Raw genomic sequence first — 16095 nt, 5'->3', positions numbered from 1 at the left:
AATTAAATCCTGAAGGATGTGGCCACTTTGGTGACATAGATGGGTTGCTTTTTTTAACGGGTCGGGGAGATGAAAAAAAGTGTGCAAAGTTTACAGATGACTAGCAGGCTTCTCAATGTCTTTTTTTTGGGGGGGGTTTTAACTGGGCTTAGGTCTGGAAATAAGGACCCAGGTCGAAATGCTGGTAATTGAAAATCGTGTTGTTTCTTATACTCCTCTATGTCTAAAAGTAGTTATTGAGCCGTTTCCAAGTGATTTTAAGGGGGGTCTTTGTTTTCTAGGACTTTGGTCTTTGGCAAAGGAGCTCCTTTGTCTTTGGCCTTCGTTTTCTAGGGTCTTCATTTTCTAGACACCCCCACATGCTGACACTCCACACAATGGGGAGAGTTGAAAATGCTGACCCCCATGTTCGCAGACGACCCAATGATACAGATCCATGGGTTACCCCAACAACAACCCACCAGACCATCCTTCTTTTCTCCATGATAAAGTTATGAACACTACACACACAAGAAAAACACATTCTTCATTTATGATCATCCTCAAAGTTCTTCAGCCCAACCTCCCTTGTGTTGGAAACGGTTACAGATCCCCTCAGTGTTTTATGGCCACTTTGCATAAATCTTCATTGATCTAGAAAGATGCTTTTTGAATTAATGAATCTTACCTTCACTGTACAAAAGACCATACTGATAACCATAAACAATGGATGGTAGTTGAGTTGTGAAAATGAACAATCCAAAAAGAACAAAAATCAAATTTCTTTGCAGGTGGTGTTGCATAACTTACTTGATCAAATTAAAGAAGATGCTTTTTGAATTAATGAATCTTACCTTCACTGTACAAAAAGACCATACTGATAACCATAAACAATGGATGGTAGTTGAGTTGTGAAAATGAACAATCCAAAAAAAACAAAAATCAAATTTCTTTGCAGGTGGTGTTGCATAACTTACTTGATCAAATTAAAGAAGATGCTTTTTGAATTAATGAATCTTACCTTCACTGTACAAAAAGACCATACTGATAACCATACACAAGGGATGGTAGTTGAATTCCTTGTCTGAGCCATCCCATGCAAACCCGCCCAGATACTTTCCCATCCAAACGCCTGTCAAAACCATCGCCAAAATTCCTAGGACTTGAATGGAAGCAACCGACACAATAAACACGAAAGGCGAACCCATTGATTCGCGATCATGAATAGGAGCCATTGCCGAGAACTGTTCTTCTCTGCCGAGAACTTAAATGCAATTTACTTTTTACTCGCACGACGAAAATCGCCGAAAAAAGACAGACTGCTTGCGGCCAGCTGTTGGGGTGAGTACTTCGCGTCCAACTGACAAGTACATTTTTTTCCCTTGTGGGGAGGGCTAATTATCAAACTTTTCAACAGTACATCTCGTCTGGAGCGCTGCGCACTTACCAAAAATGGCGGATATCTTTTACTTCTATGTGTTAAAATGAGATGAAAAAACGTATTTTTGCATGTAATTCAGCTTTCAAAGAGTTTATTTTAAGCCAGAAGTATTTCTTTCCCCTCCGCCACCCAGTAATTGTTGTGGTAAATCCCCTAAAAATCTCCCGAATAGTTCCGAAGACACTTGTCCAATCATAAACCGGAGAACGGAAAATAACAATTATTCCATGAGCCCGAGATTGAGCCCGAGTTGGATTAACCTGCGATCAGGCGAAGATTATGCCCTCTCCCTATTATCCCTTTATGTCACTCACGGGAAGAGGGCATGAAGTGATAAAATAACCAACGAGCGCGTAGCGCGAGTTGGTTATAATCACTTCATATCCAACAAGGGCGAATGGAATAATTGTTTTAGTAAATTCTCAAACCGGGTTTTGCCGCCGATTTTTATTTCCACAATTTTACAAAGCGTCCGGAAAGAGTATCTTGGCGCACTATTTTCCATATGACGTAAAACTTCGACTATTGGCTCCTAAATAGTCGGAGTTTTTTAGCCAATCAAAAAGCTAGAAATGCAATAGTCGGAGCTGAAAATTTTCTAATTCCGAATAGTTTCCGTGTTAGGAAAAGGCCTTAAGTACATGTACTACAGTGTCAGTTGTGCGATATTTGTTTTCTTGTTTCGTGAATTTGGAGACAGTTTAATTTAATAGCAATGGCACAACTCGTTATTGCCCTCGGTTTACTAGGGACCCTTGTGATAGCTTCACTCCTAACTTTGTTCTTAATCTTTTGTGCGAAACACAAGTGTGGTAAATTGCGCTTGACGTCCGGACAAGCCAGGAGACGACAGTACCAGTATGCACGATATCATGATTTATTTTCATTGTTTTATACTATTTGTCAATGCGGAGACCATTTGAACAGCCAATTTAGATCGGAAGCGTAAAAGGTGATAGCTTTCGACACATATCCTAGGCGAAAATGATGCAGAGCCACTAATACCAAATTTATAGCTGTAGACGACGTAAGTCATAGCGTGACTGATTTATTTTTTTGAGGGGAGGTGGTAGTTAACAGACGCTGCAGAAACATCTTAATGATCGTGATGAAATAAGTAACAATGCCAAATTTTGAGGCCACTGACACTTGTGTGAGAGCTGGATAGCAAAGCTTGCCATCTAGCAGCTGTTTTCCGTATAAATCTCTGTAAATTTTTTAAGCGTTAAAATCACCGTAAAAACTCACACAAAAATGTCAGTGGCCTCAAAATTGACCTTCTTACTGATTTCATCACGTTTTTTCTATCTCTTGCATCTATTTTGTACCAAGACCATTTTTTATGATTGACTAGGTCATGAAAAGGGCCTATTTATTTCTTACCAAGGTGGAGATGTTGCCATTTTTTTATAAATTTACAAAATAAAAAAACATCGACATATGTACCACGTTTGAGTTTTGCCAGAGTTCCGCAAATTACCTTAGAAAGAATTAATATTTTTCTTATATTCATTTTTAGAAAGCAAGATACAGAACTTGTCAAAGCGTCATGGAATTTATCCCACAATGAATCAGGCCTGGCTGGATTTTCACCAGAAGATAATCTGGTGAATAATAATAATAATAATAATAATAATAATAATAATAATAATAATAATAATAATAATAATAACTATAATGTGACTATGTTATCGAAGCTAGAAGGTCTAACATTGTAATCATCGATAAGGAAGACAAGAACTGCTTCATTGTTGACAATGCTATCCCCAGAGATATTTCAAGAATCAGTGAAAAAGAGGGTTAAAATTTCAAAACAAAATGTACAACTTTAACCCATTCACCCCCAGGGGTTCCCCATCCATGGACGAGCAAAATCGTCTGGCGTTAGAGTAAAATACAAAGTGTGGCCGGTTCAGGCTTGCTTTGGAGTCAAAGGCTTAATGAATTTTTGAAAAACAAACATGGTGGCTGAATTCCTTTCACTTGGTTGAGAACAGAAATGACTTGCAGGAAGTTCAAAACCAACTGCACCTCTTATGGCAAACCACTGACCTTGAAACTCTCAGAAAATGTCTGGTGCGGAGTGTCCTTATTCTATTTGAATTTTCCTAGTTTTAAATAAATAAAGCCAGCATTATTAGGATGAGTCAACAGTATTAATTTTGATTTTTTTGTATTTTATTAGCCTGATATGTTTCTGGACCCTGACTGGAATGGTGATGCTGAGTAAGTCACAATAAATTCATTTCAACTCCTGCCAAATATTTTAATTTCATGTGTGCTTTCATGCATCTGCAGAAGGGTATTTTGTCCTTTTTTATGCTATTTCCACAGGCCTACAGTTTTGTTGCATGATGTTTTGGTCTCTGTGCCTATGTAACCTGTGTGTAGCATGAAAATTAATTTGTTCTGCAAAGTAACTTTGTCATGTTTTAAAATTACCCTCCCCTTTTTTTCTTTGGTATCATCATGTGAAGCTCAGTACTTCACTACTTTTGCTGCAAAATGATGAGATGACAAGATGCAATGTTTAAGATACTTGTTCTGAATCCAAACCCTCTGCTTGGAATGATGAAATGTCACTTTGATTGTCCTAATATCAAGATGACTGAATTGGCTTGAATTTTGCAGGAGCTTGATATCACACTGCATTGAGTTTTTAAAGGCATGTCATATGCTGACAGGAAGTCTTGTTGCCTACACCAAGGAGAATGCATGCATCATCAATTCCCCAAGGGACATGGACAATATTGTGGCTGCTGCAAAGCACATCCAGCCAAGGTAAAAAAAAAATACGAAAGCCTCCCAAGTTATTCCAACAAGTGCCTTGGGAGTACTTTTTAAAATCGGTAATTATTTCAATAGCAATTTTGAACAAAACGAGGTGTCGCACATCTTTTAATATTATTTGGTCAGCCTTTTAAAGAAATGCAGTAAAGGATTACCATGTCAGTAAGTGGCAATAATATTAATAATATTTAATAATATTTTAGGGTTGATGAACTTGTTGCAGCAATGTACACTCCATCCGACTCCAAACAAGTCGAAGAGAAGTACTTAAGATTGTTTATTTCTTGGGTCATCTTGTTATTAGCCTCAAACGGACAGTTTGAAGAATTGGATACTGAATCAGATTATTATTTTCTTAACCTTCTCCAGGTCATCAGCCCTTTATAAGTCAGTCTGCCATTTACTTCAGGTGATTCAAGTATTCTCCTTTATATTCTCTATCCTCTTCAAAAAGTCAAAGAACTTTCTTTATTGACTTGGCTATTTTATGAAGAAAAGAAAAGAACTGAGTGTTTTGTTATCCCTTCCCATCTAATGGTCACTCTTTGCAATATTACATGTATTATTTTTCTCTTCCTAACACAACAATTTTACTCATCAATTGGGCCTGGTTGAGTGTTCAAAGGGTTAACAACACTGTCCACTCAATAGCTTTGTTCCCTTTAATCCTAATTCCCTCCTAAGATTGGCAAAGATTGACACTTACAGATTATTAAAGTATTAAAGTATTTTGAAACAGATTTCCCTTAATTAGGGAAACATGTTCCTTTTTTTTTTTGCACTAAAAATAAAAATGTCTAAAACCTCTAGGTTTTGCATGTGTGAATGTGATGAATATAATAATTATGTACAACACCATCCCTCATATTGCACCAATCATTTTAAATCCTTTTGTCAAAGGGTTTAGTTGTTTTTCCGCATGGTAACTAAGTTGACTTGAAATTGGGTCATTGTATTCATTGTCTAATTTGTAACATCATGGCATAGGTGGTCCAAGGTGTATCCAAGAGACCTGACCTTCTCAGTTGGGGAGGTGAAATCATTGCATCGATAGAGAAGCACATGGAGGCTATGCAGTCAGGCTGTCAATCAATTTGTTCATCCTGCTTATCCATTCAGAGCTCTGGAAGCTCAGAATCAAGTACTCACCAACAGTCTGTGGGGGTTGTTCCAAACCAAGCATACATGTATTGATACCCACGTACATGTAGTACCAATGTCAAGTTGAACATGGAATAACAAGGTCAACTTTTTGTTTTGTAAAAAAAAAAATCAAGAAAATAAATCCATATCGCACATAATAATATTATAGAAGTACACAATAAGTAAAATAATATAACTAAATGAGGCCTGAACATTGTGAGAAATTACCTGTAAATACTGGTCATGTAACACTTTCAAGTGGTATACATACGGTGGAATATCCCATGATTCACTTGAATTTTCTTGGTATGCACAAAAGCCTTTAGGCAATTATACAGTGGCCAGCAAGGCACGATGAGAAAGTTGGGTGGGATACCGTTTAATTGCACTAATCAATGGGAAGATTCGGTGGAATGCTGACGATTCAAATTATATACAACAGCTTTCCTGCATTCTGGTTGACTGTATTTTCTATGGCTTGGCATAAATGCTTTTACAAAAGAAGCACAAATCCTATGCATTAGACAAACCAAGAAAATTTTAATTGAATTAAGTATCAGGTCTTTTCTATGCCTGAAATTGCATTTTTTCCTTTTCAGAACTGATTTGAAATAATTAAAAGATATATTTTTTAAAGTTAAAAATAAAACAATATTATTTTTAGCCCCAGTTAAATTATATTGTAAAGGAAGTCCTCTTTGTTAAGGAAATAAGACCAGATTGTGTAACAATCAGAAGTTCTATATAGACGCCTTTTAAAAAACACAAAAGACATTTTTGTAAATTGAAAATTATAGTTACCGGTAAATGTTTTTAGTTTTCAAAGTAAAAGCACTAGATGAAAACTGCATCACAAATATGTCTCCTGGAAAGTTTGCTATACCCTTTTCACCCCTGCCTTTTATCAGAATCCTCTATTCAGAACTATCAGGGAACCCCAGGTGTATAGGGGGGTGATTTAAATCTAAAATAAAATTACTGCAAGTCTAAGGGGGAAGGGAATGTGTGTTCGTCTTCTCATCCTTGGTTTAAAACACTCAGCAGTACTCATTATCCTTTTTTTTGGATTTTTTATTTCACTTCACCCCTGTTGGATCCCAGCAAAAATGGGTGTCTGTGTTCATTTTGTCCAACGTCTCCATGTCATCTACAGAGAGTTCAAATTCTGTAACACTGATGTTGTCTTGAATGTGCTGAGCTCTAACAGACTTTGGAATGATACCTGTTGAATGACATTGCTCAAATGAGGCAGTATTCTTTCACATGCCTTTTAAGGGTCTTCCCATCATCTACTAAAGGCAATAATCATCTAGTAGTAACCCACCAAGGGCAAGGGACAGGGTCGGAATAGACCAAGACCGGGCTTATTACAATGTGATTATACCAGTTACAGCTGCCTTGGAAGTAGAGGAGAGCTTCCTGGCAGGTAAGAGACTGAATTGTACAACTTAATGGGTTAAAGTCTGTGTATGAGCCAAGTGGCCCATTAGGCTAGAGCTTTTCCCGATTTCTGTAGCATGAAGCGACTTCAGGAGTATTTCTACTCCCCCCTGGATGGGATGCTAGTCCATCACAGGGTTATTCCCAGCATTAACTTCGCTGGTATATTATACACCTGGGTGGAGAGAGGCACCGTGAGAGTGCCTATAGTGAAATCAATATAGGAACAAATTGATAAAAATGGATAATATCCATTTTATGAAAAAGATCAAATGCATATGAACCTCTAAAACTACTTTACCATCTTGAAATGCATAACTAACACTTACTATTAAAATCGACAAATTTTATCAGTGTTAACCTATTCCAAAACTGATCAATTTACATGACCAATACACAGTTGGCAGAACAAATGAGCATTTCAAACTTTCCTTGTGGAAATGGAGTGTGGCATATATACGCTGTGGAGTGCCCAAGTTTGTAGGTGGCAGATGGAACAAGTTATGGTCAAGGCTGATAGAAAAGGAAGCAAACAATATTGCCTACAGAGTTCTTTGTTTAGTAAGACAGAAGGTGGCTTTAGTTTTCCATGTTTATCACATTAAAGAACCAGTAATATTATTGTTTAAGAAAAGAGACCCCATCCTTAAAAAGAAACCCATTTACAGTTTGACCTTATATCTACTATACTCACCCACGCCATGTTGAAGAGCCCATTTCAGTAGTACTTGAGCTGTTGACTTGTTATATTGTGCAGCTATGCTTCTGACAGCTTCCTCATCTAACAGCTTTAGTTCAATAATATTATAATATCAATAATAATAATATTATTATTATTCTCATAATTTTAATAGTTAAAACTATGATTCAAATGAATGTCAATATTATTACTTGTCAAATGAAAGGATCATGCAAAATACTATTGATGGCTGAAGCTAGGTATTTTTAGCTGTTGGACTTGGAATTAGGTGCAGTGTTGCTTTGTTTAAACCTTCACCACTTGAAGATTTTACTCTGGCTTACGCCAGACATTTTTACTTGCCAATTGGGGCACTTTTGATGTGAATGGGTTAATTAAATTATGTTCAAATACAAAAGTATCATTAGACAGCCTTTGTCTTCAATTATTGCAAGCCAGAAACAGCAGAGGACAGAATTCTAATCATTCCCATTATTCGTCAGTAATTATTACTGGATGGTTGGCTCGCGTGTATGACTGAACCGCATGGCTTAATTAACATTTAACAAATAGATTCCATGTTGCCGTGCGTCTGTTCAGTAATAGATCCCAGATGACATCAAAATGTGGTAAGAACAAAAAAGTGGCACACGAGGCGATAGCCGAGTGTGTCACTGATGTTCCTACCACATAATTTTTGACGTCTTCTGTGATCTATTACTGAACAGACGCACGGCAACATGGAATCTATTTGTTGCATATAATAAAGAATTAAACTTTATTCGCATAAAAGCTGATGGTGACGTCAATCGTGCGTCTGTCCTCTAATAGATCATAGGCAAGAACCAATCAAAATCCGTGAATAACTTGGGTTATTATATAAAGCCAAAGAGGCTGTCAGCAGTCACTTTTATTTTTATCAAGTATTAAGCTGTCACAACAGATGGCATGAAGGCAAACAGGCGAGAGGCAAATATGTGCCAATCATTATTCCCAGAATGAAGATCCTCCCTAAAAGTTATGACAGCAGTCCAACATTTCAAGCATTTTAAATATTTTCAATACATTGTGACAGACTCAACAAAAAGCTCCCCAAAATTTAATTTAAAATCAGAATTAGCAAGGCACCAGGGGCTTTTGGAAGTCAGCATTGCATCGATTCAGTATTATTGACCCAAATCTTTTCAATTATTATAATTAAAGCTTTCTCTTTGTAAGTTAATGGATTTTGGATGTGTCCCCTATAATAATTATTTCTTCAGCATTTCTTTGAAGAGATCACCCAGCCTTTAATTAATGGAACCCATTCTTTCACTTTCAAATAAATAAATAAACTTGAGTGGCTATACAAAATCACTGGTAAATTGAGAACGAATAATGACCGATTATGGCGCTTGAAGGAATTTGCAGGAATCCACGTGCTTGCAGGAATTTTCACGAAGCTAAGCAGGGCTGCAGGAATCCTACAATAATAAGACAATTAAATAATGTAGCTTCATTTTTGTTGAATGATCATTTACAGGTTGCTTTTTCCAGTTTATTAGCCAAAGCTACTATTAATTAAGCCTGATTTAACTTAATTGACAACAGCAAAAGGACAAGTATCCGACATTTCACAAATATTCAGGCCAACAAATTGACCGACTATCGACTGAGTGGCTTCATAGCTCAGTTGATATTGAGCACTGCAGTGGCATCACAGAGGTCATGGGTTCGAATCCTGGGCTGTTAAAGTCACCTGAATTCTTCAGGTTTCTATAAAGAGACAATTGCTTCAATTGTCTAGTTAGTTCGATCATTTCTCCAATTCGATCACCTCTAAACCGCACTTCACAGACATTTGTCAACCAAAGACAAACTTTCCTCGCTTTCTGCCATTGTTCAGAAAACTGCTTTCAGTTTTTACCGTTTTCGCGGTACGTCGGATAATAATTATTCTAATTTATAATTATTTTATTGACCATACTGAACAAAGCATAACAGCTTATACAGTACTAAGGATGAAAGACTTTTAGGTCTAACATACCCTTCCTTGGCCCAGAGAGGTGTAAGCCTGGAGCCAGATCCCTTTACTTTTGCAGTATTCATACAATTTTTTTTGGTAAAGCTTTGGGTGGAATTCTACCTAGAGTCAAAAGGCAAACTGTACTGTTTTATGCAGTAACAATAGGTTGTGGGAGGCACGGTGGCCTCATGGTTAGTGCACTCGACTCCGGATCGAGTGGTCCGGGTTTGGGGCCTGGCCGGGGACATTGTGTTGCGTTCTTGGGAAAGACACTTTACTCTCACGGTGCCTCTCTCCACCCAGGTGTACATGTATAAATGGGTACCGGCGTAATGCTGGGGGTAACCCTGCGATGGACTAGCATCAGGGGGGAGCATAAATACTCCTAGTCGCTTCATGCTACGGAAACCGGAGATAAGTGCCGGCCTGATGGGCCTTCTGGCTCGTAAGCAGTGAATTTTTTTTTTAATAGGTATGATGAACTTGCAACAGCATTTAACTAATGGTAACTACTATTGGGTGAAAGATGTGACATGCACAATGGTTTGGGCATTGAATTTGTTTGCATTTTAAGGATTTACACGCAATTGCATTTTTTTCTGTCATTGTTTCCTTCCAGTGGTTCCTTTCTACCAATCGGCCCGTAATCTCATCCCTTGACTACTATGGTGTAAAAACTACCAGTACTGAAAGTCCCTGTGACGCTTATAGTGTCTGGAATGTAGTACTTCAAACGCGTCTTAGAGGTTCTTTGATTTTTGGCCGAGCCAATTGGGTCCTGGTAACTATTGACATCAAAGAAGTCAAGAATGAAATTCCATTCTGAATCGTCAGAACATTCACAGTATCTGAAGGATAACTATCACTCCGACACTTCTAGATAAAGACTTAACAAAAAGCTCTAGATTATCAACAAGACTTCTATTCTTACACTTTTGCACATTTCTTTCTGTTCAAGAGATAGATATTTAAAAAAAAAAATTAAAAAAACAGGGAAAAAATAAGCGCCATAGGGACTTTAAGAATAGTTTTCATGCATAGATAAAATCCCATACAATCTGTAGACTATGAGATTTCAATGTTTTCCCACCATTCCAGATATGAAAACTGGAAATTACTGACTGTCATCTTTGACTGTGTGGGATGGTGACATCGATCTAAGGTTCTCTCTTTAATGGGTAACTGTTATCAGATGTCAGTTTATCTAGAATTATACACTAAATTTGAACCAAACAAAATAGAGAAAAAAAAGTTCACTACCTGTAGAACAGCTGGCACGACCGTCGCAAATTGAAGAAGTTCGTCTAGATGATCAATAGTGTAGTTTGACACACCAATGGACCTCAACAAACCTGTTGAAGACATAAAATAACAGTGCTTTCACATGAAACAGTTACCGTTGAATATCTATTGGAAATAAACAATGGAATATGTTTGTAACAAGTAATCTTGACCTATGTTCAAAATTACTCATTAAATGCACTGCTGGTTTGTATAATAATTTCAATCATATTAAAAGTAGAACTAAAATTACCATCACAAAAACTTCACACTTATACTGACTCGTTATGAAGAGGAGACAGACATGAACTCGGAAATGGCCTAATTTAAGCAATATATTTACTGTGCCATAATAATCATTATATTAATTTGATTTGCATAATAATATTATGGGCCTTGACCAATGTTAGAATTGTAACTTAAGTTTTATCCCAAAAAAAGGGTGTTCTTATCATTATGGTATTATTGAACAAAGTGTGCATAAAATATAGGCAAATTGAGGACCAAACAATTTTTTTCTCTTTGTTAATCAGCTGTACACAATTATATATAATAGCCCTTTAATTCTCACTACCTCCTTTATATAGCTTTTCTAAGGCCTGCCAGCTTTTTCTTCTAAGTTCGGCATTCTTGGGATCCTCCCTTTTGAGTTTCTGAACACCCGGCCAGTGAATAAGATACAAATCCAAATATTCGCAATCAAGAGATTCTAAGGACTTCATGCATGCTTTCTCTGCACTGTCAAAACCATGATCTCTCGGAGCTAATTACGGATAAAACAAAAAAATCCAAATGAGAATGAACAAACGGCATCTAAGATTTTTGGGAAGCGACAATACATGGCATGGGTCACTGATTGTGCTTATCTTCCAGTAAATAAATGAACTTCATTTACCCTCAGATCAGTGTAAGTGACTAGTTAGGCCTACAGCAAATTACAACTTAAGCTCATCTAAAGACGAGGTGAAGTTGGGAGAATTTGAGACAGTTATGCAAACCTGAGACACAGTTGAAAGTTTGCAAAACTGTTGAGAATTCTCCCAACTCCTCCTCATGTTTAGATGTAAACACGGAAAAAGTCCTCTATTACTTTTATAAAATATTTCTCAAAAATAATTTGACAAATAAAGGAAAAGGTTGGTTTTTTTAACTTAATTATTCTTGATTGAAACAGATTTTCTTGATACACGCTCATATTTCCTACCAGCCAATCAAAATGCACATCTGACAACACATAACAAATAAAAATTCGTGTAATTTCACAGCCATGTTTATATACTCCCATCTAAACACAGCAATTGACCAATGAGAGTTTGTGCGTACTATCTAGGCTCAGTCTCCAGGCGTGGGTGTCTTCAGCCATGGGGAGGCACACCAAGACACCCATGGCTGGAGACTGAGACTACGTACTATCCTAATATTATTATTTTATAAAATAATGCTAATAGGTCAGCAACAAACAATAAACATTCAAATACATGTACCAAAAGTTTCAACATTTAAAGTTGCAAAGGGCAGCTGGTTTGAGTAGTCTAGTAACCAAAGGGCAGGTACAAAAGTCGGACCGTATCAACTCAGATCAGGCACCTTGGATCTCGGTGAAAAACGGTTTTGTAAGCCAAAACTATTCGATGTTTGCGCCGATTTCACTAAGGTTAGCTTAAAGGTTAGGGCTATGGAGATTAATCTCGAGGCCTTATAATTTTTTTTACGTTGATCTGAGGTGAGTGATCCAAGTTGATCCGGTCTGACTCTTGCACCTGCCTGTAACCAACTGTATTAACAAGGGGCTTTAAACAGCCCCTTTCTCTAGAAGTGTCTTAGGGCAAACGATGCCAAACACCACATTCCAAAAGCCAAATAATTCAATGATCAAGTCTTGACAACTTCATATTGTTACAATATTGTTGAATGAGTTAAACTAGAACCATGTACTAGTCAGGAAAGCTATGTTCACTTGAAGATTAATCTTTTGTCAGACTATTTTGCATTTTATCTTGTAGCACATAAAAATAATAATATGAAAATTATTTTATCTTATAATTCCAATACGTTTACTATTGTCATTATTATTATTGATGCAAATTTTATTTATTTATTACTATTAAGTACTATGATAATGAATTAGTCTGACTGTATATATTCAACCAGGTCATAATACAACGTAGTCAAAACTCAACCCATATGTTCTTTTTTCTTATATCTAGTCTCCAAACTCATGCTCTCTTAACGAACTGCACCTACTATGAAATGTATTTTAATAATCATAATCTACTCCAGTTTATTGATAATTAAACATGCATTCACTCACACAGTTTACTTGTTATGAAAATGTCTTTTCTTGACAACCCATACTTAGGTAAAAGCTCCTTCAGGGATCTCCCAATATCTGCTTCATTTCCATAGACAGAAGCAGTGTCTGCATATCAAATAAAAAATTAATCTCATATCAAATACCAAACCTATCTATCATTCTGTGGGGTGTGGGGGTCAATTTAATTTAAGGCAATTAATTGTTTACTAATATAGATTCACAATCTTTATCTTCTTTTTCATTGCCAAGGATGATTGGAGGAAGATATGCAGTAGTAGGTGGTCTAATAATTTGTACAGTAGTTGGCAGTCTTTGTAAAGGTGAGAAGCCTAGACCGTCACTCAGACTCCACCTAGACAACACTTTCATATGGTCTTCCTTGGCATTATTGGTTTTGTTGGTTGCAATCTCTCTACAAGGCCACCCAACCTTTAATCTTTAATATAATAACATTGGGCCTTAAAAACATAATAAAAGCTTTGATTTTGCTCCAGATGTCAGAATCAGCATGGGCTGTTATTTCTGCATGGGTAAAATCATGACAAGTCAGGGACCAGACATGTTCCTTGCAAAACAAATAATTATTTTTGTCATTTTTAGAGAGGATTTTAACAAACTTGAGATTATCAAAGCTACACCATTGCATCACACTTCTTTTTTTCTTGAGCTGGTCAAGTCTACGTCTAAGTCTATTAGTCTTATAATGACATTGAAGTGATTGCATGTGCCATGAAGAACTCACATTCAGAATAGATCATATTGATGTCCTAGCTCCCACTTCTTTAAAATACTCAAAATTATAGTCATCTTACCTATAAGTCGGTAGCCAAACTGTAATGCATGGTCAATAGTTCGGTGTATGACATCATCTTCTGGCACTGATCTCATCTGAAATGTTCCAACTGAAAATAAAGAAAAAACAATTGGCAAGAACTTACACAAGGCTTTTACAACATAAAACTTAACTGAAGAGAGAGTGACCCAAAAAATTATATTGAGTATTCTTAACAAACAAAATGCATAAATTGAACTGCTGATATGAAATCAAGTGAAGCTATGATCCCAACGCAGCTATGAAATTCATGCAATTCAATATATGAGTCATTTCACATATCATTTCATTCATTGAATCATTCATCACAGGAACATTAATTTTGAACCTACAAATTACCAGCTCCCAACATCAGTGGCTTCAAGTTCAGTTGGTTTAGAGGGTCGCACGGGCATGATCATGAGGTCATGGGTTCAAAGTTACCCCACTGAAGTCCTCAAATTTTCAGACCTCTCTACACAATAATTATTGCTAAAATTGTGTTCCTATTAAACTGTGATCATAGGGTTATTAACATCACAAAGCGGTCCCCAATTCCTGCTCCTCGAGTAAGGATAAACTGCTCCATTTACTTTGAGTTTCAGGCGATCTCAATGGCTTGGTCTTCTAGGGGGTCTCAAAAACAACAAGACATTCCTTTTCTCCGTTCTGCTTCTCCTACCCCTCTATCTTACCCCACCCCTCTTACCTTCCAGGTAGCCTCCCTCCATGAATTAACCCAATATACCCACCCACTCTACAACACTTCTCACCACATGTGGTGAATCTGGCAGCGACAAAATGGCAGTCACACCAATGCAATATCATAAAATAATGAAATTGATTTCTTTTGAGAAATAGAGGGATTGAAAAGACTTACAAATAAATAATATTATTGTTATATGGAAGACATTGATTTTTAAAACATGGCCAAACATTTCTTGAAAAAAAAAAAAACAGAGAAGCAACTAATGGCCTTCCAGGAAACAAGAATCGATCTGAGCCAAAACAATTAACAAAATGGGAACATCAGATGATAACTCAAAAGAAATGGGCTTACAGCAATGGCAAACTCTTCACAGGAAACAACAAGAAAGTGGTTCCAAAATGGGAACTGTTTCAAATCTCATTAAAAAAAAAACCCCATAAAAAAATTGAACTACAACACAGACACCTGAAAATTTCAGGTGGCTCCGAATCCATTTGGAGTCCCGAAATAGGTGGTTTATAGGTGTCTGTAAGAGTCACAGTATTAATTGTTTTAAATCAATAGCCCATGACTGGAGGCGAACAACAGCCCTATATTTCTACATGTATCACAGCATTTTCAATTTTTGGATTGAATTTCCCACGAAAGAGAGTCCCGCAGGAGCCTGATGACCAATCCTAAGAAACTAACTTGACGTCATAGCGTCACCGAACCGGAACTTTCTCTGGTTCTTGTGTAATAGGTGGTCTAAAAATAGATCCGTCTTTAAAATTGCTGTGACATTTTTGGCTTAGCATGGGAGTTTTTTCGCTCCTTTGCATGGGCTCTTGTTTGTTACACTATCCAGATAAGTAGGAAGATCACTTTTCTCTTTGTCTCGTCTGAACATTTTTCTGCTTGTAAAACAAATTGAATTTACAAAATGAGCGGTGGTCCACAGGGATATAGTCCATTCACTCTTACTTGTTTAGATAAAAGACCTGAGGCTAGGGCCCGGTTGTTCAAAAGCCGATTAACGCTAATCCCTGAAATCAACCAAGGAGTTTATTTCTCTTCTCCCAAATGCTGCTGAACGCTGATATTTGGCAAATTAACTTTAATAAGATATAAAGAAGAAGTCAATCTTGAAAAACAAAAATAAGCAAAAGAAACTTTCACCAAAAAGTTGACAACATGAAACAAAAGTTTACGCTAATCCTGGATTAAGTTAATCGGCTTTCGAACAACCGGGCCCTGTACTTGTGACAAATTCTTCACATTGCCAGAGAATGGGTTAATAATTAATCGATGAACATTTGTTGATAAAACTTACGCCCAATGGCTGGAATCTGTACACCGTTATTTAGACCACAAGCCGGTAACATGCTCCAGTTTCTTTTTTTGTTTCTTTTTTTTTTCACATCTTCTTTGAACAGTAATTAATTATCATCCAGTGTGTCATCCAGTGTTCGGTGGTCACAATATTCGTCCAAGCGCTCTCTCCAGAAAACATATGCGCCTTGT

The 16095-nt window shown here is 36.9% G+C and overlaps 3 protein-coding genes across 4 annotated transcripts in view; 1 reads left to right on the top strand and 2 right to left on the bottom strand.

The window, feature by feature from the left end:
• The window catches only part of LOC138041757 (transmembrane ascorbate-dependent reductase CYB561-like), a 5867-nt gene extending 4483 nt beyond the window's left edge, over positions 1 to 1384 (bottom strand). Inside the window, exon 1 of the mRNA XM_068887477.1 lies at positions 1001 to 1384. Within this exon, the coding sequence (XP_068743578.1) occupies positions 1001 to 1214 (214 nt within the window). The 5' untranslated portion in view covers positions 1215 to 1384. The remainder of the gene's footprint in view (positions 1 to 1000) is intronic.
• Positions 1385 to 2023: 639 nt separating this feature from the next.
• Positions 2024 to 6210, top strand: LOC138041767 (transmembrane protein 98-like). The gene is made up of 7 exons (XM_068887482.1): positions 2024 to 2278; positions 2940 to 3027; positions 3606 to 3646; positions 4052 to 4201; positions 4414 to 4473; positions 4580 to 4619; positions 5198 to 6210. Exons 1-7 carry the CDS (start codon positions 2136 to 2138, stop codon positions 5402 to 5404), a joined length of 729 nt encoding a protein of 242 aa, XP_068743583.1. The 5' UTR covers positions 2024 to 2135; the 3' UTR covers positions 5405 to 6210.
• LOC138041739 (glyoxal reductase-like) lies at positions 5874 to 16091 on the bottom strand. Of its 2 annotated transcripts, XM_068887469.1 has the most exons (8): positions 15905 to 16091; positions 13885 to 13974; positions 13070 to 13177; positions 11333 to 11521; positions 10738 to 10829; positions 9499 to 9597; positions 7488 to 7581; positions 5874 to 6575 (listed from the first exon to the last, which is right to left on the bottom strand). In XM_068887469.1, the coding sequence occupies exons 1-8, from the start codon at positions 15954 to 15956 to the stop codon at positions 6430 to 6432; spliced, it is 870 nt and encodes a 289-aa protein (XP_068743570.1). In that variant the 5' UTR covers positions 15957 to 16091; the 3' UTR covers positions 5874 to 6429. The 2 variants fall into 2 exon arrangements, with proteins under 2 accessions (XP_068743570.1, XP_068743575.1); XM_068887474.1 differs by lacking the exon at positions 9499 to 9597.
• Between the last annotated feature and the right edge of the window lie 4 nt (positions 16092 to 16095).

Source organism: Montipora capricornis, chromosome 1 (assembly GCF_036669925.1).
Source record: "Montipora capricornis isolate CH-2021 chromosome 1, ASM3666992v2, whole genome shotgun sequence".
In the NCBI taxonomy this organism is placed as follows: Eukaryota; Metazoa; Cnidaria; class Anthozoa; order Scleractinia; family Acroporidae; genus Montipora; species Montipora capricornis.
Note: the sequence above shows the minus strand (reverse complement) of the source record. Positions and strands in the feature narration are given on the sequence as shown.